The 25,652-nt window shown below is 44.2% G+C and overlaps 1 protein-coding gene and 1 long non-coding RNA gene across 2 annotated transcripts; one reads left to right on the top strand and one right to left on the bottom strand.

Moving 5' to 3' along the window:
• The first annotated feature begins 4,983 nt into the window (after positions 1 to 4,983).
• On the top strand, positions 4,984 to 12,723 carry LOC129651090 (uncharacterized). The gene is made up of 3 exons (XR_008713992.1): positions 4,984 to 5,057; positions 5,268 to 5,339; positions 12,398 to 12,723. It is a non-coding gene; the product is annotated as an uncharacterized LOC129651090 (long non-coding RNA).
• Positions 12,724 to 22,454: 9,731 nt separating this feature from the next.
• On the bottom strand, positions 22,455 to 23,717 carry KCNJ16 (potassium inwardly rectifying channel subfamily J member 16). The gene has a single exon (XM_055579799.1). It carries the CDS (start codon positions 23,715 to 23,717, stop codon positions 22,455 to 22,457), a length of 1,263 nt encoding a protein of 420 aa, XP_055435774.1.
• Positions 23,718 to 25,652: the final 1,935 nt, after the last annotated feature.

The raw sequence follows: 25,652 nt of genomic DNA, 5'->3' as shown, positions 1-25,652 counted from the left end.
TTGACTTGTAGTTGCTTCATTCTGACGGAAGAGCTGTAGTCAGCATTGAGGCTCTGTTTCTCAGAGACTTGCTGTCATGATTCTCGTCTCACGGTGCTCAGAGTTCACTTATATTTTACAGTTTGCAATCTTAAGAAAGCATCTACTCACCATTGCACCCATATTTCTTAGGCATTAAAATATGAAAACTTCAAAGCACAAAGTAGCAACTCTCTCAGTATTTTCCAGCAGCGATCTATACAGCTCTGAGGCTAATCAGCTTCAGTATTTCCATAGGACACTAGCTGAGTATACATATCTTAGGCAGTTTTCTGAGAGGAGAAGACAATTATGAAAAGGCTATTTGCATTTTCTTGCAGAAGTGATCTGAACATTTGCCCAGTCAAAGCATCATTTAGCACAAAAGACTTAGTCAGCGATGCCATGTCCGCAGTTTCAAGATCCGAGCAGTATAATTGAAATTTATGCAAGCCTCTTTAATCCTGGGCTCTGAATGAATCAGTGTTCTTCCCTAAGTGAATTAAGCACAGAAATTAGTTTACCCCTTTCTATGCTCTGTCTTCTTTCCTCCTGCATTTCTTGTCTTGGTTCATTCTCTTTTTCGCCATGGTCCATACCTTATTTCAAATCCTACCAAAAAAGGGAGCTGGGAGGCAGGGACCCAAACATAGTCAGTAATCAAGGCACAGCACTCAGCATGGGCTGACTGTCCTAATGAAGTATTTGGTTCATCTCTGCACAGTTCCAGCTCCACAGGCCGCCTCGCAGAGCATAATCTACAAGGTAGCATGCTGCCAAAGCACCAACACGCTCGAGCACCTAAAACGTCAACCGTCTTCTGCAGGTGAGACAGTCCAGTCCACAAAAAAAAAAAAAAAAAAAAAATCATTTCTGAAATTATTCGTCCTTTAGGGAAAGCCTTCTCTGTGAGTTGACTTACAGGCCATGACGTCAAATCACAAACAGAAAGAAAAGACAAGAAAACAAGAAAGAACCCTAGGCCCTGATGGATGCTCTGTCCTTTCTCAGGTCTCCTGAACCCGCTTCCCCATCTCCATCTGGAGCTACCTGACCTGCAGCCCGTTTGAAGCCACGTAAGAACTGGAGGTCTCTCTGACCCAAGAATTCACCCCTAAGTCCTCTGAAGACCCTCAAAGACCAAGAAAAAGTTTTTCTCACAGGCTTGATTTTGAGAGAGACTCTGAGTTAAGTGAATGGCATAATTTCCTTTCTGTGCAAATACCAAGGTATTTATTTCTCTTACGTAATTTCCAGGGAGTCAGTTACATGACCTGACTTCTATTCTGTTGGACAACGGAGGGATCTTACCGTCAACCAGTCACCCTGGGTGAGAACATACCCAAGGACTGATCTATGACTGCTAAGAAGCCTAACAATTCCTGGAAGGAAAAGGGTTAAGTGCCAGTAAAAACAGCATAAATTTACACATGACCTCCTGTGATTACACTTTTATTCTCTTCCTTGCAAGGAACAACAATGGCAACCCTCATAACTAAAGCTTCTGGTCGAAAAACCTTCTCCCTAGAGGACCTGTTTGCACTCACTTTAGATGATCTCAACAACCTTCTGGTTAGAAAGGATCTCTAGACAGAGAGATGTACCTGCTGGTGAGTTTTCTTTCTGAAGCATCTAAAAGGTTCACTGTATGATGGGAAAATCGTCTCTACTATTGGGCTGCAGGGAGCAGCCTTCTGTGATTGGTTTGTGATGGTTTGATTCTGCCTGAAAGTCCTAGAAAAATAACTGCTTTGTCCCAAACTTAACTTGCTAGGCAAGCAGATGGTTTGAATAGCCAGGGAACTTGGCTTCAGAAAGAATTATGGGCAGATAAAAGTCTTAGCAGTGACTTAAAAAAAAAAAAAAAAAAACTACTTCTGATAATATCACCTTTCATCAATCACACTCTGCCCTCTTTCTACAAAATATAAGAAGAGGATTTTCTAACAAGGGAAAAGTATTTTGGGAAAAATTTGTTGTTATTTCTGTTGTTTAGCCTCTAAGTGTGTTTGACTCTTTGCAACCCCATATACTGTAGCCCGCCAGTCTCCTCTGTCCATAAGAGTTCCAAGGCAAGAATACTGGAGTGGGTTGTCATTTCCTTCTCCAGGGGATCTTCCTGACAAGGGATCAAGCTCACATCTCCTGCATTGGCAGGTGGGCTCCTTACCACTGGGCCACCGGGAAGCCTCTGCGGAGAAGGATGCCATGTTTATTTCCTTTATGATGAGAGCAAGTGCTTCAAAGAGTGCAAAGTGTGACAGGTGCCTACACTTCCTCTGCCCCAGCCCTGCAGTGGAGGCTTCTTTACATAAGCAAGTGTACTCTTGCAAACCGAGCTTTCAGTGAGGGATTTACTGGGACCAGTAGAAAGAGTCTGGGGATCAGCCTCTCCTTCTCTCAGCTCAGGTCTCGTAACCAGTCCCCCGCCTCCTTTCCTTTCTTCTCCTCTCTTTCTCCTCCAGGAATTTTCCATCAGCTGGAGAGCAAGGACATCAGTCGTCACGCTGATGGGTGAAGCCGCACTTTTGCCCTTGGCTGTGGGTGCATCTGGTGGCCTGTGTTCGTGCAGCAAGAGCTCAAGGGCTACCCTGCCAGGGCCGCCCTCTCCTCCTCCCCCCCATCCCGCCTCCTCCTTCCCTGCTGTCTGCACACCGACTTCTCCAGGAAAATCTCCACGGTGTTTCCTGGCTCAGATCCTGAGATACGCAGAGATTGCGAAGAGCTGGTCTTGGAAACTTTTGAATATGGTTGATTCAAAAGAGAATTCAGTCTTAGAAGTTCTCCATGAACTGAATTCAAATGGGAAAAAGTAGCAACCCAGGAGAACATACACAGAGATAACATCACTGGAAGGTTTCTCTTTAAAAACCAATTCTTCTGACAACAACAGCCAAGTCAACAGACTCCCCGGGGGCCAAAGGCGAAGAGGTCAGGACCACATGAGCACGGACCTTGTGGTTGGATGCCCAGGGTTGAGACAGAGCCCAGAGGGTGGGCACCACTGATCCCCCAGCCGTGGGCACTGCAGGAAGAGTCCTAGGGTTCCCGAGAGTCACAGGTCCACTGTCCAAGTGACTGCTCTTCTGCTTTCTGTGACAACAGTCTTAAAGAAACGGGAGTCCCTTTCATAAATGATGGAGCTCCATAAATATAATGCTGTTTGAAAAAACAAAACAATTCTTCCAAAATTCTTTTATGGAGGGACTTCCCTGGCACCAAATACGGCCAACTCTGAAATGAGTTTTCTCCCAAGCATATCCTCCTTCTTTTGTTCATGAGAAACAATGTAAGTTTGAACATTTTTCATGGGAAATTATCTGCAGCAAGAAAATGGCCCAGAGCAGCGATTCACACTTGTTACGAGAATACCCTTATATTAGAAGACCAATAGGAAATAAAGCTTTTCTCTGAAACTTGGGTCTGTCTAATATTTTAAATCAAGAGGGTCATCCCTTCCGTGGTCATAGAACAGGAATCTGCAAACCAGAGCCCCCAGAACAGATGTGGCTCGTGGTCTATACAGCCTGTGAGCCAAGAATATTTTTATGCCCTTAAATAGTAGGGGGAAAAAAGACGAGTTTGTGACTCTTGATGTGTGTGTGTGTGCTGGGTCTTTGTTGCTGCACACAGGCTTTCTCTAGGTGCAGCGAGCAGGGGGCTACTATTCAGAGTAACACGCAGATTTCTCTTTGCAGTGGCTTCTTTTGTCGCAGAGCAAAGGTTCTAGGCTGGGGGGCTCCAGGAGTTGTGGCTCCCAGGCTCCAGAGCACAGGCTCAGTGGTTGTGGCACACGGGCTTAATTGCTGAGTCAGTTAAGTGGACCTTCCCGGGTCAGGGATTGAACCGTGTCCCCTGCATTGGAAGGCAGATTCCCATCCACTGTACGACTTGGGAAGCCTGACACTTGCATATTTTATAAAATTCCAATTTCTGGATTTATAATGTTTTATTGAAACAGAGCCATGCTTATTTGCTTTCATAGTGTCTCTGATTGTTTTCGTGTGTAACGCAGAGTTGAGTGGATGAGACAGAGACCATATGGGGTCCACAAAACCGAAACTGCTCACTATTTGGCCCTTGAGTGGGGAAAGTCTGCTGACCACTGGCCTGGGCTAAAGGTACGGAGCATAAGACCAAGCTGAGTCGGAAAGACAGATATGCTATTCCCACCCCTCTGATTCTAGGCTGAATAAATGTAACTGAAGGATTTGTTTGACCGTTGAGGCCTTCTTGTTAAAGTGAAGATGAAATATTCGTAGATTTATTTTCAGATTAACTATCTAATGATGGTGAAATATGTATTCAGCCATCACATATTTTCTGTTCAAACTAATTATCATTGATATATCTTGATCAAATTAACTTACATATTACAATTAAGTGGCTTCCAAGTAGATTTGTAAAATAGAATTAAGGCTAATATTAAGCCTTAAAAGCAATGAATGTCAAAACTGATTCCACAGAGGGACTTCCCTGGCGGTCCAATGGTTAAGACTTCAAGGACTCTCAGTGCAGCAGGTGAGGGTTCTGTCCCTGGTCAGGAAGCTAAGATCCCACATGGTTCATGGCCAAAGAAAACCACAGACAAACCATAAAGCAGAAACCATAGAGTAAGAAATCCAGTAAAGACTGTAAAAAAAAAAAAAAAAAAAATGGTCCACATTAAAAAAAAAAAAAAACAGAATTTTTTAAAAAGCAAAACTGATTCAACAGAGATTGAATATATTTTGACCTATTTTTCAACATTGCTAATTTTCTTGATTTTTGCAAATCTATAGCTAGACTTTTACAAGTACGCTGTTCTATAAAGCAGTGGTCCCCAGCATTTTTTGCAAGGGGGACTGGTTTCATGAAAGACATTTTTTTCAAGGATGGGGGGTGGGCGGGGGTGCGGGGATGGTTTCTGGATGGTTCATTTATTGTGCACTTGATTTCTGATCTAATGCCACTTCTGATTTGACAGGTGGTACCAGTCTGTGGCCTGGAGGTTGGGGACCCCTGCTATAAAGGGATCTGAAAGTCTGTGAAACCACCAGGTAATTATTTACCTTTGGGTTGCTTCCCAACCAATTTTTAATTCGATCTCATTAGCAATCATTAAATGTTGCAATTAACAGTGTGTAGCGATTTTTTCAAAAACTACAAATAATTGAATAAATTGGATTATTTTGCAAATTCTGGTACATTTCCTCTAGGAACTGAAGTGCAAATTTACCTAAAAACTTGTTCCTTCTCAATATTTCTAGGAATTACTTGAGGTTTGGTCTCTTCTCCCTGAGTCCACTGAATGTGCCTACAAGTCTAATTTAACCTGTTGGGTAAGAGTTAAATTTCCTTTAATATCAAAAGCTCAATATCGAAGACATAAGGGTTTTGGACTTCTGCTCATTTCAATGTTTTCTTTAAGAGGAAGAGAAGCTGCTGCCCATTTCATCATGAATCCCCTACCCCTTTTCTTTCCCTTTTTTTTTTTCTTTTTTTCTCATTATTGACAACATGAAATGCTAAACCCATAGGCGGACCCTGTAAATCGGATTCTAACACGTGAAAATCTTCCAGAAAATACTGATTTCCAGTGAGCTTGTTTCTGACAGGCAGACAATATATTTTTTTATAACACAATTACATAGTAGGATTAATGGCTATACTTCCATATAGAACAATTTGCTGTTCAGATTGTGTGGTATAGGTGGGTAGATTTTTAATAACTGCTGCTAGGAGTCAATTGCAGAGAAACATAACAGAGGGAAAAAAATCAAAGAGGAAGATGATGAGATTTTAAATATAATAAATGGCTGCATGTCATGAGGAATTCTAGGAAGAAAATTCATCAAATATTAAAAAGAAATAAAGCCAACTCTTTCCATCTTAATGAAATTTTGAGTTCCAGAATCTACTCTAATGAAATGAAAATGATGATATGAATTACCTTAATATAGGATTCCCCTGAATCCATTATATTTAATATCAAAATATTTTATTTGAAAGAGGGATCTGAGTGATCATTGGGGTTAAATATTCATTCAAAAATTCATGGCAAATTAATTCTCTTTTTAACCCTGAAGGAGTTGAACAAAGTTCTGTCTAGAGTTATTGTTCTATGATCTCTTTGGTCAAACTAAAATGGCATAAATTTTACTTTATTGGATCTCTTACCAATTTGATCTACCAGAAATAAAATTGTTATAGTCAGTTTTCAAAACCCCTGCATGGATTTAAGTCCCCTGGAAGTCATATCCTTTAAATGATTATGATATAAAATATGAGTCATTACCTTAGTTCTCCATGAACTGGGCAGTCTCAGTTCTGACACTCGACATGGCTTAACTATACTATTTCTTCTCTTTGTTTTTGCAGTTACTTTAAGCTGGTGATCTCTGAAGGTTGATCTAGAGGTGTTACCATAATTAATATTCTTATCATCATAGTTTTCAATATAGAAAATATTAACTTAGGGACTACTACCTTCTTTCTTCATATTGCATACAAGTTTAAAAACACTGATCTTGTGTCTCTTCGACACAATGTTCTTACAGGAATATGAATTTCCTTTATACACACTCTTGAAAAGACTAAATAGTCTGGCAACCATCATTGCAAGTAATCAGAGCACAAGAAGGATGTTTTCAAGAGTGTTTCCTTTGTAAACAAGCACACCAGCAAATTTTTGGAAAACTTTGTTTGTAGAGTGTGATAATCAACAAAAATCAATGATTTATTTTAGTGACCCAGGAAATAGCAATTCGTGTGTGTGTGTATGCTCAGAGGTTCAGTTGTGTCTGACTCAGTGACCCCATGGACTGTAGCCCGCCAGGCTTCTCTGTCCATGAGATTCTCCAGGCAAGAATACTGGAGTGGGCTACCATTTCCTTCTCCAGGGGATCTTCCTGACCCAGGGATTGACCCGTGTCTCTTGTGTCTCCTTCATTGGCAGGCGGATTCTTTACCACTGGGCCACCTGAGACGTCCCTTTACTGTAAGCTAAAGTTAAACACTCCCCTCATTCAAACATCACAATTAAATTTACAATACCCACAAAATATACATTAAAATAGAATTTCATTTACAATATTTTTCAATATTTTTAAGATTGTGCATGCCCCAGGAATCAATATGGTCACCTATACACTAAAATACACTCGAGCATGGCTTTACAACTGTTTCATTTATTCACAGAAAAGCCTATTATCAGACCTGACTCCATCACTCTCTCCTTAGAACACTTTCAAGGAACTTATTTAGCTTTTATGTTCTAATAAATTGGTTGCAAATATCCCCATTTGATTTTAACCTTCATTAACTGTGTGCTCTGTAAGAGGAAATTTTAAAAGTGTGAAAAATAAACTTAGAAGTTGCATTAAAAAAATACTTTATTTTAAAAGGATATTCCTACTGTAGAGCACAGGGAACTCTGCTCAGTGTCATGTGGCAGCCTGGATGGAGGGGGGTTCAGGGAAGGAAGGACATGAGTGTGTGCAGCTAACTCCCTTGGTTGGCCGCGTGAAGCTATCACAACGCTGTTAATCGGCTATATTACAATACAAAGTAAAAAGTTTAGTTGAAAAAATTAGGGCTTCCCTGGTGGCTCAGATGGTAAAGAATCCACCTGCAATGCAGGAGACCTGGGTTTGATCCCCGCATCAGGAAGAACCCCCGGAGAAGGGCATGGCAACCCACTCCAGTATTCTTGCCTGGAGAATCCCATGGACAGAGGAGCCTGGTGGGCTACATCCATGGGGTCTTGAAGAGTTGGACACAACTGAGCAACTGATGCACACACACACAAAAAAAAAAAAAAAAAAAGAGAGAGAAGAAAGAAACAAAAGGATATCAAAGAATATGTCCCAAATGAAGGCAGCAACAAATCCATGATGATTTCTCCCCTCCCCTCCCCTCAAAAACTGGCTATGGAAAGGAAGGATGGATTGATGGGAAGGAAGTCTATAGCAGTGGTATACAGATGGGTACAGGACTTCACAGGTGGTGCTAGAGGTAAAGAATCTGCCTCTCAAGGCAGGAGACACAAGAAACGTGGGTTCGATCCCCAGGTGGGGAAAATCCCCTGGCAGAGGGAATAGCAACCCATTCCAGTGTTCTTGCCTGGGAAATCCCATGGACAGATGGGTGTGGTCAGATGTTCTTCTTGAGCCAAAATGGTGATCTAGTGCTAATTTCTAAATGCTGGAGTCCACGTTTCAATAGCTGATCAACTCGGTTTTCTCTGTTATTGAAACATGTAAGTGCATATGCATGCGGTCAGTCACTCAGTTGTGTCCGACTCTTTGCTACGCCATGGACTATATAGCCCACTAGGCTCCTCTGTCCATAGGATTCTCCAGGCAAGGATATTGGAGTGGGCTGCCATTTCCTTCTCCACCGAATCTTCCTGACCCAGGGATCAAACACTCATCTCTTGCATCTCCTGCAATGGCAGGCATATTCTTTACCACTGCACCACTCTCATGCACCCCTCACAAAAAGAAAGCATACTAATTTGGAAAGTTGGACTTTTATATGGATAAATTCTTGGGAACTCAGCTGGATGATAAATGTTCTAGATGAATAAAAATACAATCATGCTGGCTGGTGTTACTTTGAATATGATTACTAACCTCAGAAGAACTGTACAAAAAAGATCTTCACGACCCAGATAATCACAATGGTGTGATCACTCACCTGGAGCCAGACATCCTGGAATGTGAAGTCAAGTGGGCCTTAGAAAGCATCACTACGAACAAAGCTAGTGGAGGTGATAGAATTCCAGTTGAGCTATTCCAAATCCTGAAAGATGATGCTGTGAAAGTGCTGCACTCAATATGCCAGAAAATTTGGAAAACTCAGCAGTGGCCACAGGACTGGAAAAAGTCGTTTTCATTCCAATCCCAAAGCAAGGCAATGGCAAAGAATTCTCAAACTACCGCACAATTGCACTCATCTCACATGCTAGTAAAGTAATGCTCAAAATTCTCCAAGCCAGGCTTCAGCAATACATGAACCATGAACTTTCAGATGTTCAAGCTGGTTTTAGAAAAGGCAGAGGAATCAGAGATCAAATTGCCAACATCCACTGGATCATGGAAAATAAAGGGAAACAGAGAAGAGAATGTCTTCAGCTGTCAGCCCCTCCCTCTAGCCAAGCGTGAAGCCCACCTCTCCCCCTCGACCTAGATGCATGGTCTCCCATCCTGTCCCTGCGGTTCCCATGACGCCCGCCCTCCACCTGTAGTCCAGTTTCCACTCCCTCTAATCTAGTCAAGGACTCCAATTCTTTAATTATCTCCTCTCTCTCCTACATCATCTATTTTTTCCTCTATACAGGATCCTTCCCATCTGCTCATAAACATGCTCAACGACCTCCCGAAAACAAAAGAAAGACACAGCGGAAAGCTTGCTTTGACCCTGCCTTTCCGTCCAGCGCTGACTCTCCCACTGACCTTCTCCCCTTTCCGTCAAGATTTTTCCAGCGTGGTCCTTTATCTCTCACCCCTTGTTCTCCGCTGAAGCCCCTGGAGTCAGACGTTGACTCCAGGCAGATGCTCAAGTCCAGGGCCAGCTCCGCCCTCTCACCCCTGGGGTCCGAGCCGCATCCACAGTCAAACTCCTGTCACTTCCTTTTCTCTGCTTTGCTCTTCGGTAACCACGCTTCTCTGTCTTTTCTGAGACCTCTTGGCTGGCTCTTTCTCATCCCCCTTGAATGAGTGTCCACTGTGTCTCTGACTCACAATATTTCAGCGTCCCCAGCTCTGGTACCCTATTCCCCACCCTCTATCCAGCCTTTGGGAGAACACTTGCAAGCCTGTACCTTTCCCTACAGATCTACGCAGAGGCATCTGAGTGTACACCCTCAGCTCTGACCTTCTGCTTCAACTCCAACTCATGGATACACAACCTCCTACCGACTGTTCCCCGCTGAGTGTCAAAGAGCCATCTGGAACGCAAAACTGAGGTCTTCATTTTTGCTGTTATCCCCAGGTTCTCAACCTTGTTTCTGCTCTAGCGTCTTTGCACTGGTTTGGAATTCTATTTCTCCAGGGATCCACTGGGATTGTTTTCTCTACTCTAGGCTTCTGAGAAAACATTGCTTCAACTGAGAGGCCTTCCCCAATGGCCCTACATAAAATGACATCCCCCCATCTTTGCAGGAATACACACCTTTATTTTATCTTTTTTTTTTTTTTTTTGCATGGCCCTTAACTATGCCTGGCCTTAAATTGTTTCTTTACTTCCTGTCTCTCCCACTAGGTAGTTCTTCCAAAAGGGCAAGATTATTTTTCTGGTTAGTTGCCTTCAGAGTGTCTGTGAATGACCAGACACAAGATAAACCTCAGTGTGGGAAGCCGCGAAGTAATGAATTCCAGAAAAATCAGGTACTGTGACTGAAAACTCTTATCTCACTGGCTGCAATAGTTCTAGACCTGGAAAGCAGACAGATAGGTAGATGGATCGATCACTAGATAGATCTGATGGATGGATGGACAGATAGCTACGTGAATGATTGATAGATGATAGAGAGAGAGATGGGACAGAGAGATGGATGGACAGACAGTTTTAAACTTCTATGAGGTGTATCTCTAATTCGTGGTGTCATTACACTCCTAAATGAGGCAGCATTGCAGTGTCTTTCAATGGCAAGGATTTGAATACGGAGAAGAGATGCATCATTCAGACTATAAACATAGAGACGGTCTCCAAGCTCTGACCATTTTCCCTGTGTGCTACTGTCTCGAGTGCCTTTGCATGCAACCCACCACTTATTCGTCCCTACAACTCGATGAGGTGAGAACTCTTATGCCTGTTCCACAGATGAGGAAACTGTGTCTGAGTCTGAGTACCGTCTGCCTTTGTGTCTGCCACTCCCACACCCACAGGTTCAGCCAGTCCTCAGGGTATGTGAGGGGACGTGGGGTCCACGGAGACGGAGCGCGGACTGTGCTCTGCTCTGTGATGTGAGGAGCTTGAGCGTCAGTGGGGTTTGGCACCCAGGGGGTCCTGGGAGCAGGTCCCCTTGGAGGCTGAGGGGTGACTGAAGTTGGCCAGTGGGTGCCCTGCTAGTGACCCAACAAGCCGGGGTTCAATGCTAGATCCACCCCCCTTCTAGATCTCAGGTATGTGAATTAGAGCGTGTGACAAGGAGATACCCAGAAAGACCAGGAGGTAAGATACAGACGATGAGAGAGATGGAGACAGAGAAGTTCACAGATGCAGAGAGAAGGAAACAGGCCAAGGGAGAGACGAAGAGGCTGGAAGCCCTCGTGAGCAGGGCAGTGCCTCTACTCCACTCCATTCCACATCTGTAGATTCCATGAGAGTCTGTTCCGCTCTCTCACTCTCCACACACACGCTGTTTATGGTGAGAGGACCGCTGGAGCTTCACTTCGCTCTGCTCCCTTCATCCCTGATAAGACACTATATGCTTGAAACAAGCGCTAACAACGAGAAACCGTGGCCAGTCCACGTCTGAACTGATGACAAGATACATTACTTAGTCGCTGTGTGAGAAGGTGACCAGTGCTCAATTGTTCTATTTCTCACATCTGGATGTGGCCACACATGGAATTCAGAAAACAGAAAAATCCTTTAAATCGATATCACAACTTTTTGAAATGCATAAAAAGTATGAGATGAGATCTCTATTTACACAGCAAATCTCTGATAATATATATATTTATAAAAGCAAATCTGTACTCGTGTTATTAAAACTGAGTTTCTTAAAATGTTTCCAGGTATACTAATACAGTATTGGCCATTGATCCCTAAATGGCTGGCTACTGTCTCATGCTATAAATAGATTGCTAAATTATTTGTTAGAGTCTCAATGGAGATGACCCAGACTTCCATGTCTATATTCATAAATTGAGAATGACATCTAAATGAACCCTGATTTCATCTACTGTTTGTAAAATCCATGTCCAGATAGCAGAGGGGAAACCTGGCCCGTGGAACTCATCCTTAGACCATTGTTAAATCTGTTCCTTTTACGCCTGTGCGATGTTTGACTTGAATGATGCCCATGAGATTTTGTTTCTAGGCTTCATTGGCAACGTACTTCCCACGCTATGCTTCCAAATATCATCCCTTGGCTGTGGGGGGGGATAAAAGCGCAATGGATTTCCTTCATGGAAAAAAGCAAGTGTTCTCTTGTCACCACAAGGTGGCACAGTGGGGACCAAAAACCCTCAGGCTCCTGGTAGACGGCAATTACTGGAGGCTCTGACATAATTGCTGTCATTAACCCTGCACTTATCATTATCATTATGATGCGCCTCAAGACCAACACATAGCCCTAGCCTCCGGGGAACGAGAAGGAGCTGTTGTTTCTGTTTTTACCCTTCTTCCCTCTGCTTGCCACAATCTTTGATATTTTGCTTTCTTCCAGTCCCCAACCCTAGGCGTCCCCACTTTGCACAAGTTGGTGTGCAGATCCTTCGTTGATTGAGACAGCTGGGTTTCCCTGGCAGCTCAGCGGTCAAGACTCCGCCTGCCAATTCAGGGGACCCGGATTTGGTCCCGGATCTGGGAAGATCGCACATGCCACGGACCAACCGAGCTTGTGCGCCGTAAGTACTGAGCCTGTGCTCGTGAGCCCGGGAGCCAAACTACTGAGCCCACGTGCCGCAAGTGCTGAAGCCTGAGCGCCCCCAGAGCCCGTGCTCCGCAACAAGAGGGGCCACCGCAGCAGGAAGCCCACCACCGCAACTAGAAAGGAGCCCCCTCTCATCACAGCTAGAGAAAAGCCCGTGGAAAAACTAAGACCCAGCACGGCCAAAAATAAACGAATAAATAAAATTAAAAACAAAAAAGAAGTAACAACAACAAAAAAAGCCAAACCTGACAGCTTAGATAATAGCAAGTTGCATTTCTGGAGACGGATAAACCATGCTTTGTACTCTTTGATGAATCTGAGGCAGCTGTCAAGGTTTTAGTCTTTCATGACTACTCTGATATTTATTTATAATGTAAGAATGAAAAAGCCATTTTGGAAACTTTGGTTTACAGTTGGGGGTCCAGGTTTGCTCTTCACAAACTGCCATCTCTCTGGGTTCCATGCCAGATGGAATATTGGAAAGAAACTCCAAAACACTGCAATATACTGTCCGTTGATTTTATGATTCGTGCTGAGATTAGACCATCTCTCCTCAGAGCTCAGGGACCAGAAGACGACTGGGGTCTGGGAATCTAGGCAGGGCAAGCTTAGGCAGTTACGTACTCATTGGGAGCATATTAAAAAAAAGCAGCCACTTTTTCCCACAGGGAAATGGAACTCAGGCTGGCCAGGTGCAGCTGCCCAGACATTCACTGCACAAGTCACCGATCTGCAGATGCACCTCTTAATAATAACACAAAGGTCCAATAGCATCCTTGGGGAACATCGTCCCCAGCTTCCATCAATCAAGGATTTAGCGTCTCGAAACTTAGTAGTATTTTTGACGCCCTTTGTTAGTTATAAATTCAGGTTGCCCTCATCAGAATCATAGTGCTCTGTTTTAGTGACTATGTTTTTTATGCCACTACTCACTTCCGGCCTTTGTAATTGCAAAAGCAATATTTCATTTTTTTAATGGAATCAGACGTGTCATTTTAAATGCCTGAACTTTTGCCATTTCAAGTAAGTCCAGTTTTAAAAAATACAGTAATGTGGGATCTGGAAACTAAGTTCAATAGATATTACTATTGTTAATGAGTTATTGATTGATTATCATGAAAAATATTCAATTACATCATAGTTAGCTATTCATTAAGGAAAGATTTGAAAAGAAGCAGAAAATAACATGAATAAGGAATTTTTCTCAATTTTTAAGCTGAGATAGCTCAGCAATTATAAAATAGAAATAATTGTAGTCAAATACATACATCAATGAAAAAAGCATAAAAAAAACCCAAGAAACAGACAAACAAAAAAAATCAAGGGTAAAAGTATAGAGTGAGGGGGCAATCACCATATTTTGTGGTTTCAAAGAATGAAGAAAAAATATAAAGCAAACTTCAAACCAGAAACGTTTGGAAACAGTGAACCAGGGAGGTTGAGTGATTTCCCTAAATTGCACAGCTTTGTTAGTCACAGTGACGGGACTAAAATCAATAGCTTTGGGGAGCGGGAAGATAACACATTTAGAAAGTTGACCTCAGCCATCAACCTACACGTCACGATGAAAACATGCATATTTAGGAAAAAAATATTATTTTGTGATCCTTACTAAAACAGCATAATCTTACAGCCAACAATACTTTCACTTCCAAGTGCCTTTGAAACATGCTCCTGTGATGGATACATGTGGAGAAAAACAGAGAGTATTCGTTGATTGAGCAACTCCTATAAGCCACAGAGTTGTGTGCATGTGTGTATCTTTGAACACGCATGCACACACACACGTATACATGTGAAGAGTTTATCAGGGTATGTGTGTGTGAGGATCCTGATAAATTCCAATGTAGTAGCATCACCTCTATTTATACTCACGGGGAAAGGGAGGCTCAGCGACAAAGAGGGACTTGCCCAAGCTCACACCTGGGCTTTGAGCCCACGTCCATCTGATTGAAAGTCCATGATCCCCCACACAGGATGTCACAGCTTAGAGAACACCTGCCTGGCACTCGAAGTGTGGTTGCCAGTCCCCTGGGGGCTCTGCACATTCCCGGGGCCCACCAGCCCATCACAGACTGAGTTTCTCCAAGTTCAATTCACAGAGGCTTAGCTGGGTTATAATAGTTCACTTTCAGCCACTGGGGGCTTCCCAGATGGTGAAGAATCAGCCTGCAATGCAGGAGACCCATGTTAGATCCCTGGGTTGGGAAGATCCCCTGGAGGAAGAAATGGCAATCCACTCCAGTCTTCTTGCCTGGAGAATCCCATGGATGCAGGAACCTGGTGGGCTACAGTGTGTGGGGTCACAAAGAGTTGGATATGACTTAACAGCAACATCAATATTTAACAGAGATATCAAAGGGATTGCTTTCCCGGTTGAATGATTACAGAAAGGAAATGTCTCAACCTCCAGCAGCATCAGGACCAACCATCGCCTCTGAGGATTGTGGAGAGCGCTGGTCCTCGGTATTTGTGGGGCTTTTTTTTCTGCTGCACTTCCATGATTTCGTCTCTATAAGAGAACTTAACTTTTCCTCCTACGTAAGATGGATTCTGACCCGATGAGCTGAGGTCCCTCTAGTATTTTAGAAGCCCTTGAATCCGGAATCAGCAGCGGCTGGCAGAGGCTCCCCTCTTGCCTGAACCCTGCCCCGTGGCCAGCCTGCCTTCCCAGGCTAGCTGGTATCAGATGCAATCAACGGGCAGCACAGTGCACAGAAAATAACTGATCTCCAACATGTGCTTCTAATTCAAATAAAGAGCCTGGAACCACAGTGTGCAGCGCATGTGACTCAAGCATTTTATGTGGAAATTGGAAGCTTTCTGATCAGTCTCTGTAAAGACGTTTTCGCAGGGTCTGAACCTCTGGGGACTGTTTGTGTTTCAAGTTCAAGTTACTTAGCTCATGATTAAGAAGCTTTTATAGGCCCCAGCGGTAAATGAGAGAACAGAGGGAAAAGCATTCTTTGGCTGCGTAATTTAGCAAGACTTAATCTATCTGTTTGGGTTTTCATCCACCGGGCTTGCTGAAAACTTTAAATGATTAACCTGTCTCTCTGCGGCCAGCAGACTCTCCAGGGCTTCCATCAAGAGCCTGACAGCAGAGATCACCCAGCTCGGATTACCTTAATTATTGAGAAGCCTCTCAATCTCAGTCCAGCGGCTTTTTCTTGGGATAACAGACAGACTCTAAATCCACTGTTCTTTTACTTTGCAGTATTTAGCAAATAAAATAAATCAATGAGACCAAACAGCAAGCATTTATGTAACTTTAAATGTTCCCTGGTAGGTGCTCAGCAACTCAGAGTCTACTGAACTTTAAAATATTCAGCCATGTTGACTTAAGTCTCCCGACTTGGCACAAAAGATCCCAGACCGCAAGCCTGGATATCCCCGGAGGAAAGGAACCCGGGGCGACCTGATGGAGCAAGATGTTGTTTGCCCCCGGCCAGATCTCATGACCCAACCACACCGCCCTCAGAGGACTGCGTGAAGTTGCTTTAGTAAACTAATAGCCGTGAAAAAGGAGCCTGCGAATTCTCTCCGACGTGGGGTTTCTCTTACTGCAGAAAAGCTTCCGAAGCGATGCAGGCGAACGATGGTGTCCCAGCTGCAGGAAGATGTCGTCTCTTCGGGAGAGAGTCCCCGGAGGCTGCCTTGCTTGCGTTCTGCCCACACTTGGATCTGAACTGAGTCCCAGTTACTAACTTTTATTTTTAAAGCTCTGCCCTCCCAGGAGGCCTTCACAGAGAATTTGCCAAGCACCTCCCTGCTGCCTTGGCTGTTGGGCTGTGTGATTCCTCCCTGCGTTCTGTGTGTAGTACCCAAGTGTTTGCATCCCGTTCCCTTAAAAGTGAAAGTAAGAGGAAAGAGAGAGGTTGGGCACAGCAAGTGTAGGGTTGTGATTTAGCCGGGTTTTGTGATTTAGCCGGCTTCCCTGGTGGCTCAGATGGTAAAGAACCCGCCTGCAATTCAGGACACCTGGGTTCAATCCCTGGGTCCGGACGATCCCCTGGAAAAGGAAATGGCAACCCACTCCAGTATTTGTGCCTGGAGAATCCCATGGACAGAGGAGCCTGGCGGGCTACAGTCCATGGGGTTGTAAAGATTGCCCCAGGTGCAGAGGTGGGGATTCCAAAAGTCCACAGGTGAAGCTTCCTTTTAAAAAAGTTCCGGGGACTCCTGGGCATACATCCGGAGAAAAACATGAAATAAAAAGGTACATGCACCCCAGTGTTCAATGCAGCACTGTACAGTAGCCAAGACATGGGAGAAACCTAAACATCCATTGAGAGAGGAATGGATAAATAAGACGTCATACATACAGACAATTACTCAACCATTGAAAAGAATGAAATAATGCCATTTGCAGCAACATGGATGGACCTAGAGATTGTCATACTGTGTGAATTCAGATAGAGAAGAAGTGTCATATGACATCCCTTATGTGTGGAATCTAAAAAGAAATGATACAAACGAACTTACTTACAAAACAGAAGGAGACTCAGAGACTTAGAGAAGGAACTTATGGTTGCTGGGGATAAAGGATAGGGAGTCTGGGATGGACATGGACACACTGCTGTGTTTAAAATGGATAACCAACAAGGACCTGCTGTACAGCACAGGGAACTCTGCTCAGTGTTGTGTGGCAGCCTGGGTGGGAGGGGAGCTTGGGGGAGAGTGGATACATGTGTGTGCATGGCTGAGCCCCTTCGCTGTCCACCTGAAACTATCACAACATTGTTAATTGGCTATACCCTAATCAAAATAACAAGTTCAAAGAAAAAAAAAAAAGCTCAGGTGTTTATACACACGCCTTGCAGAACATTTGAAACGGAAGAATCAGTGCTTATAATAGACGGAACTAGTAGAATATTTTAAACTGAGTAGAATAAGTGCCTAATCATTTAAATAAGAGTGGTCCAGAGAATCCGCTTGGCATGTATCCTGGCCAACTCTGAAGAAATGAAATAAAATATTTAAAACCAGGGTCTGGGTTTCTTGGTATATATACTTAGAGTTCATGTAGATGAATTCATGCAGTCTGACCTTGCCAGGAGCTCTTCTTTTTTAAATTAAATTTTTATTGGTGTACATTGCTTTACAAAGCTGTGTTAGTTTCTACTGCACAGCAAAATGAATCAACTATACCTATATCTATATACGCACATATATCTATATCCATATATCCCGTCCCTTTTGGACCGCTTTCCCGTTCAGGTCACTGCAGAGCAGTAAGGGGAGCTTCCTGTGCTATATGGAGGTTCTCATTCGTTTTTGCCGAGGATTCTTAAACACGGCCTCGGGGGAGTTTTGCTTTTCTGCCCAAGCTGCACAGCACTTGCCGGCCTGGGTCTCCGTAGATTTCACCAGCCCTAGTGAGGGCCCCATTCAAACACAGAACCTAATCTGCAGGAGGGGCAGAAGGAGAGGAAGGGCAGCCCACTGGAGCCAGGCCCACTCTCACATTGAAGTCACTTAGTCCTCGGTGTCTCCGGGGCATTCCCAGGCCCAGAACAATCCTTTTGTATTTGTTTCACAATCATAGAGGCATTTCCTCAACCCTTCCAGAAAATCTGTGGTTTCCACAGAGACCCACTCCATCAAAGGTCATCTCCAAGTTCAAGTTGGATGTAACTTGTACATCCGTTTTATTTTTCCTTCCGAGTCTTTGCTTCCTGGATAATTCCTTCTCGTGTTAGTTGCTCAGTCATGTCCAACTCTTCGTGACCCCATAAACTGTAACCCGCCAGGCTCCTGTGTCTATGGAATTCTCCAGGAAAGAACACTAGAGTGGGTTGCCATTTCCTTCTCCAGGAGATCTTCCTGACCCGGGATGGAACCCAGGTATTCTGCATTGCAGGCAGATTCTTTACCATCTGAGTCACCAGGGAAGCCAGTTCCGCTAGATCTATGCCTTACTCTGAGTTGCATAGTTGTTCAGTCACTAAGTTGTACCTGACTTTTTGCAACCCCATGGACTGCAGCACACCAGGCTTCCCTATCTTTCACTATCTCCCAGAGCTTGCTCAAACTCATGTCCATCGAGTCAGTGAAGCCATCTAACCATCTCGTCCTCTGTCACCCCCTTCTCCTCTTGCCTTCATTCTTTCCCAACACTAGGGTCTTTTCGAATGAGTCGACTCTTTAAATCATATGACCAAAGTGTTGGAGCTTCAGCTTCAGCGTCTGTCCTTCCAGTGAATATTAAGGGTTGATTTCCTTTAAGATTACTCTCAGAAATTGTATTTATTGTCATCTCTACACAAGTCCGGAGGTGTGCTACCTAGGCTCACACGCTTTCCTACTTGTCCAGTTTCCCTTGTAAGGAATATCCCTGATCCTCACACTCAGGAGATGGCTGCAGGAGCTCCAGCTACCATGACTGAGGTCCAGGTGAGGAGAAGGGTGAATGCATGAGCGTAACAGACAGCTAAGACAGACCCAGCCGAAAAGCTATCTGTATTGTTTAAAGATTTTCTTTTGATGTGGACCATTTTTAAGTTTTTATTGAATTTGTGACAATATTGCATCTTTTTTAAGTTTGTTTTTTTTTTTTTTTTTTGGCCTTGAGTCTCCCTGACCAGGGATTGAACCTGCAGCCCCTGTACTGGAAGGCAAAGTCCCAACCACTGGATGGCCAGGGAAGTCCCAATGAGCTTTCTTAAAGGTCACATTCAGAGAGTTCTGCTGACATCTCAGGAACCAGAACTACCTCACAGAAGCACAGCCTCCACCCCACCCTCGACTGCAAGAGAGACTGGGAAACGCAGTTGGAATTTTCTGTTTTAACCTAGGTACTTGGTTATCCCAGCTGGGAATCTGTCAGTCAAGAAGTAGTCAAGAATGAGATATTTGATGAGATGATGTAGAAATTAAAAATATCCACCCCACTGTTTTTGTGTGGTGATTAAGTGCATCTGTGGAAAGCACCTAGTCGGTGGTACAGGAAAGAGCTTTTCTTTCTCTCCTCCTGTGTTCCCTCCTCCCAGGCTGAAATACACACGACAGCAGAGCCTCGATGCCACGATCTATTTTCTGTCTAATTAGGTCTACTGAATAATGTCATTTTTTTTTTTAGGGGAAGAGGCATGCCAGAAAAAAGAAAATTCTCGTCATTGACAGAGTGTTTCAAACTAGAAATGCTATTTTGAAGACTGATTTCTTTCAATGCTTACAGGAGCACTTAACCGTTCATTTGAATAGAGCTGTTCTGCAAGCTGTTAGAAACCCATTAAAATGGTTTCTAATTCTGCACACATCCTAATTCGAAGGAACAAGAATCTCATGTTTGGTGCCCTGTCCCAGCGCTGACCACATCCACAGAGTTCCCACCAGCCTAGGCACACACTTTTTGCACAATTTTAAGATCTTTATCATAAAGTAACTCATTGGGGCATCAGAGCGTGTTATCAATCTAAACAGAAAATGAGAGATACGTATTACACAGGATGCTGGTCATATTAATACATCTAATCTGGGTAAGAGGTTTGCTGGACAGAATGTATTTATTGGACATCCATGCAAGACCAGGACAGGCAGCATCCAGGAAGTAAAGTGAATGGAACTAGACTGGTGTGAAGCAAGCTATAAAGGGGGAGAGGGGCAAGTCTGCTCGTTGTTCTGGAGGTGGTTTTCTACTTGGTAGATGGCAGTACTCTAATTTAGCTGAGTAATTGCCACTCTGAAATCCAACTTGATAGGGCATGTGCAATTTAAAAAATGGATTTTGCATTTCTGAAGCAAGATGAGAAAAATAAATTGCATGATTTTTCTCTCTGACATTAAGCTCCAGGACAATGTTGCAACCTGTGATCTTCAGAGATCTCTTATCCATACAACAGCAGGAATAAAAGATTTGCACGTGTGCATTTATAAAATGACTTTATTGCTCATAGGCAAAAGAAAGAAGGAGGAAAAGGAGAGAAGGAAGGGAGGGAGGAAAAGCAAACAAAAGAAAAATAGCTTATGTACCCATATATTTTACTTCTATTGGTAATCTGGTACTCTGATTCAGTAAAATTTACTTGTGTGCTTTAATTTAAATGGTGAGAGGGGGGAATTTTCCAGAAAAAAGCAAAAACTATGTGTATACATATTTATATTTATATAAATAAACAAAAAGAGAACTGTGGCTTATACTTAATGTCAGCTCAGCAACAATGGAAAAAAATCACACAGATAATTCTGAAGGTAGCTGATAATTCTTCAGTTGATAAAGCTTAGAGTGACTCTTCATTCCTAGGTGATCAGGTTTGTGTTTAAAGTAACCATGATTAACATCTCTTAACATGGAAATAGAGTGTACACATTTATCTCCTGCCCTACAATTTAAGTAATTCCGAAGCACTTAGCTGATCTGCTTCAAGATGTGCATTCAAAATTAAGGTGATTCACCTTAATTATATTTCACAAAATCCTTCATTTAAATGATGGTTCCAAGTTCCAAGGAAGGGTTTCTTAAAATCCAGAGTTTAAGTTGTTTCTGTTTTCTAAAGTGACCGAGATAGAAAATATACATAATTGCTCGTAGGCGAAAATAAAGACTTTTCTCCTCACAGTCTCCCCACCTCCTAACGCCCCACCCAACTGCCCAAAAAATAAAAATAAAAAAGGTCCCATCCCATGTGTAACCAGAGTTCCAGTCTTTCAAGATACAGGGACATGCTTTCTCTCAGAGAGTCTGAGACTGTTTATGACTCTCCAGGATCCCAGTCCTTCCTCCTCAAAGAAGGTGGGGGCAGGTGGCTGGAAGAAGCCCCCTCGTCACCGGCCTTACAAAGCTGTTTGCCTTACTTCTGCTCTTCCACATACAGCCACTCCTTGGAGTCAATCTCCCAGGGCGTTTGAGAGAGAAATTTCTCTCTGAAAAGTAATGCCAACATTTTTTCTGCCTTACGGACGAGAGAAAAAGTAACTTCTAGCCCTTTTTCCTCCAGTACTCTTGCCTGGAAAATCCCATGGATGGAGGAGCCTGGTGGGCTGCAGTCCATGGGGTCGCTAAGGGTCAGACACAACTGAGCGACTTCCCTTTCACTTTTCACTTTCATGCACTGGAGAAGGAAATGTCAACGAACCCCAGTGTTCTTGCCTGGAGAATCCCAGGGACGGGGGAGCCTGGTGGGCTGCCGTCTATGGGGTCACACAGAGTTGGACACGACTGAAGCGACTTAGCAGCAGCAGCAGCAGCAGTAGCCCTTTTTGATCATTCCCTGGCAAGTGGCATGTAGGCTCTGTCAGAATTTGGTGATACGTTACTTCTTACAGACACATTCTCTGCCAGCTGATACCAAGACCCTGGGAGGGGTGAACACGGTAACTCAAACGGGTCGGGTGAGTTCACAGTGAAACAGCTCAACATCACAAGTTACTGAATGCACTCCTTGCACATCTTGATTGTAAGACATAAGGTTTTTATAGGTAGCTCATTACACTATCAATTTGGATATGTTTAACATTTTATCATCCATGCTATTTTTCTTTCTACTCTCTATTATTATTTGTCCTCGTATCCTATCTTTGTCCTTATTACTGAAATATTAACTTCCAACTGATAACACAAGTGTATGGAATAATTAAAAGAGATGAAATTTAATCAATTAGGCTTCTTGATAGCCTCCCTAATACGACAGTTGCTAGCCAAAAAAAAAAAATTAAACAATTGTATATAATATAATGTTTAGATATCTTTTATCATGCTTAACCTGCTCTATTTATCTTTCATCACCATCAAAGATAGGTTCCACATTCTTCAAAAGCTCTGTTTATACATAACTACTTGCCTTATGGTGATTGGCTAGAGAGTAAGAACCGCTGGGTGGTAGGTAGCCCTCACAGTTAAGATTCAGGACTACATCTGGGATTCTACAGAAATCCTATTTAAAGTCAGCAGGGCCTGCTGGTACGGGGCTTCCTTACATTCCTCGGGGGCAGAGGGGGTGGTCTCCTCCGGGTTTTCCGAGCTGCTGACAATGGCCACAGCGCTGAACGACCTTCTTCTGACCTTGGCGTCGGGTGGGGCAGATGCTCGCACAGGCGGGGCCTTTTCCACGCTGTGGAGCTGCTGGTCTTTCCAGTCGAGCTGCTTGGCGCTGCAGAAGGGGGCGTAGACCTCCACGCTGCCCTCGAACTGCAGGCAGTTCACTTTGTAGTACTTCCTTTTCACTTCCAAGACGTCGTGAAACCTGTGGCCCCAGAGGATTTCCCGGGGGATGTACGAGCTCCGGGACTGGTGGGACGTCCCGGTGGAGTCCCCGGTGTAGATGAACGTCACCAGGATCTCAAAGTTATCCCTGGCCACGGCCTTCCGGTCGAGCGCATAGAGGGGGCTGTCGCGGTCGATCTCGTGCACCACGGTCACGGGGGTGACGAGGATGATCTGGTCGTTGAGCAGCCTCAGGTCCTTGAAGGCCATGGTCATGCGCCCCTCGCCGTCCTCCGCATAGCGCAGCAGCTGCGCGCGCACCGTGCCCTCCACCACGTGGTTGGGGCGGAAGTCCCCGATGCGCCACATGAGGCAGAGCTTGCCGTCCCTCATGCCCACCAGCGCGAAGTAGCTGAACCGGATGGTCTGTGCCCTCTTCCTGGCCGTGGCCATCTTGGCCAGGGCCGCCCCGATGATGAAGGTGTTGATGATGCAGCTCAGGATGGACTGCAGGATGACCGTGAGCACGGCCACCGGGCACTCCTCGGTGACGCAGCGGTAGCCGTAGCCGATGGTGGTCTGGGTCTCCAGGGAGAAGAGGAACGCCCCCGTGAAGGAGTGGACGTTGTCCACGCAAGCCGTGGCGTCTGGGCCATCGTTCTGCAGGTCGCCGTGGTGGAAGGCTATGAGCCAGAAGACGGAGCCAAAGGTCAGCCAGGAGAGGACGTAGGACAGCGAGAAGATTACAAACATGTGGCGCCACTTGGTGTCCACGAGGGTGGTGAAGATGTCCACCACGTAGCTGCCCCACTCCCCGAAAATGTGCTTGAAGTACACGTTGCAGCTGCCGTCCTTGTGCAGCAGACGCCTCCTCGCTCTGCGCTTCTCGGCCAGAAGGTGCTCCGGCGCGTACCCCGGGCACTTGGGGTCCACGCTCACGACGGGGTAGCCGCTGCAGTAGTGGGTCATGCTCTCCAGCGCCCGGGGGTATATCCCGGTGACTGCCGGGGAAGCAAGGGTCCTAGGAGCGCGGCTATTGGCGAGTTTGGGTTTTTTCACTTCAAACCTGAAAAACAGAAAATTCCACACGCTTCTTTAGCTTTCAATTCCCGTCTTTAGAGCAATTGGCCCAATTCGAAGCAATTTGATGCCGGCTGAAACAGCTCAGACTTTATCTGAACGGCAGAAACATTAAGTATTGATCACTCATTTCAGTTTAGAATCCAGCTCAGTCATTACAGGAACAAATATGTAATTAGAGAAAATAACATTTTTATATATGCATAAGGCTTCAGTAAACACTATGATTATCCCAAATGAGGCCTCACAGCCTCTTCTGACCCAACGTTAAAAAAAGAAAAAACAAAAATGTTTTCATTTTGTAGACTCTTCTGGACTGAGGACATTTAGAAAACAAAACAATCTATAATGTAAAAAGGCAAAATAGAATTCAGGTATTTGTCTAACTCTCTTAGAGGCTTTCTGTTTAAGTCAGATGGTTTTCCTTAGAAAAAGGAGGCAATTAAGAGTTTCTATGTTCCAAAGGGGGGTGAGCAGGGAGGAATTGGGAGACTGGGATTGACGCATATATGCAATTGATATGGTGTATAAAATATTATAAAATAGATAACTAATGATCACATATCATATAGCACAGGGAACTCTACCTAATGCACGGTGGTAACCTGAGGGGGAAGGAAGCCAAGAGGGAGAGGATATATGTACACCTGTGACTGATTCATCCTGCTGCACAGTGGAAACTAACAACATTGTAAAGCAACTGTGCTCCAGTAAAAATTAACTTAAGAAAAGAGGGGGTTTCTACATTACTGTTACAATGTAACTTACATACAGGTTCTAGCGTAGACAGCCCCTTGCCTTCTGTATCTGCAGCCTCTTCTCTCTTCCACGGAGGTATTTCTTCCTTGTCTACTTCCCAGGCCAGAACAGAACTGACAAGGATGCTATTTCAGACTCAACTCCTTTACCCTAGCTCCTCCTTTAGTTTTGAGAGGAAAAAAAAAAATCTTTCTTAACCCTGGAGGAGTTAAAACCACTCCCAGGTAAGCTTTCAATAAAGTATAAAATTGCTCCTGCCTTTGTTTCAAAACATCCATCCTTTTTTTTTTTTTTTCTTCTTCTGTCTTTCTTTCCTTTTTTTCTCTGACACTGGAAGCTCTTCTCTTTCTGAATAGAAGCCGAAAATTTGCCAAGGCCGCTCCTCTTGCTTCCCTCTTAAAGGGAGCATGCTGCGGTTGGGCCCTCTCACCCAGCTCTTCACCGTGTTGCTAAGGTTTTCACGGCCCTGCCTGGGCAAAGGCATTTTCCTCCCTCCAAATCCATTCGGTCTTTAAAAGATCAAGTTATATTGATACCTACAGTTATTATTGCTTTCAGCATCTTCAATATAGGTCAATGGTTTTCCAGCTCAAGTCTGAAAGTAAGTTTGAATAATTCAATATTGAATGGTCTTTAGTTACTTATCTGCCAAAAACGCCAAGTCCCTGGGGCCCAGTGCTAATGGTTCACTAGTTACTAGAACCTGTTTTCTGCATCATCTACCTGTGCCAGGTAGGGGAGAGTGGAGGAAGGGGGAGACGTTGGACTAGAGGATCTTGTTGCTGGACTGCATAAAAAATTTCACAGGAATAAATATTATTGTAGACACTGAGACACCTCCACCTTGAAACCAACCAAAGAAATTAATCACCAAGTATTCATCCAGTGCCTTCCCACTATGAAAGGGAGGAATGAGTTAATCCACCCCCACCCCCCAAGTCAACAGGCATCATTTTTCTTCTCCAGGGACCAGGCCCACTTTACAATAAGCACTTTGTCTGGTGGCCCATTGTGAGGACGGACACTCTGTCTACAGCCAAGATGTCCTGGGAGGCATGTCCAAGT

The sequence above is a fragment of the Bubalus kerabau genome, chromosome 4 (genome assembly GCF_029407905.1).
Source record: "Bubalus kerabau isolate K-KA32 ecotype Philippines breed swamp buffalo chromosome 4, PCC_UOA_SB_1v2, whole genome shotgun sequence".
NCBI classification, from domain to species: Eukaryota; Metazoa; Chordata; class Mammalia; order Artiodactyla; family Bovidae; genus Bubalus; species Bubalus kerabau.
This window is presented reverse-complemented; position numbering and strand designations above follow the sequence as displayed.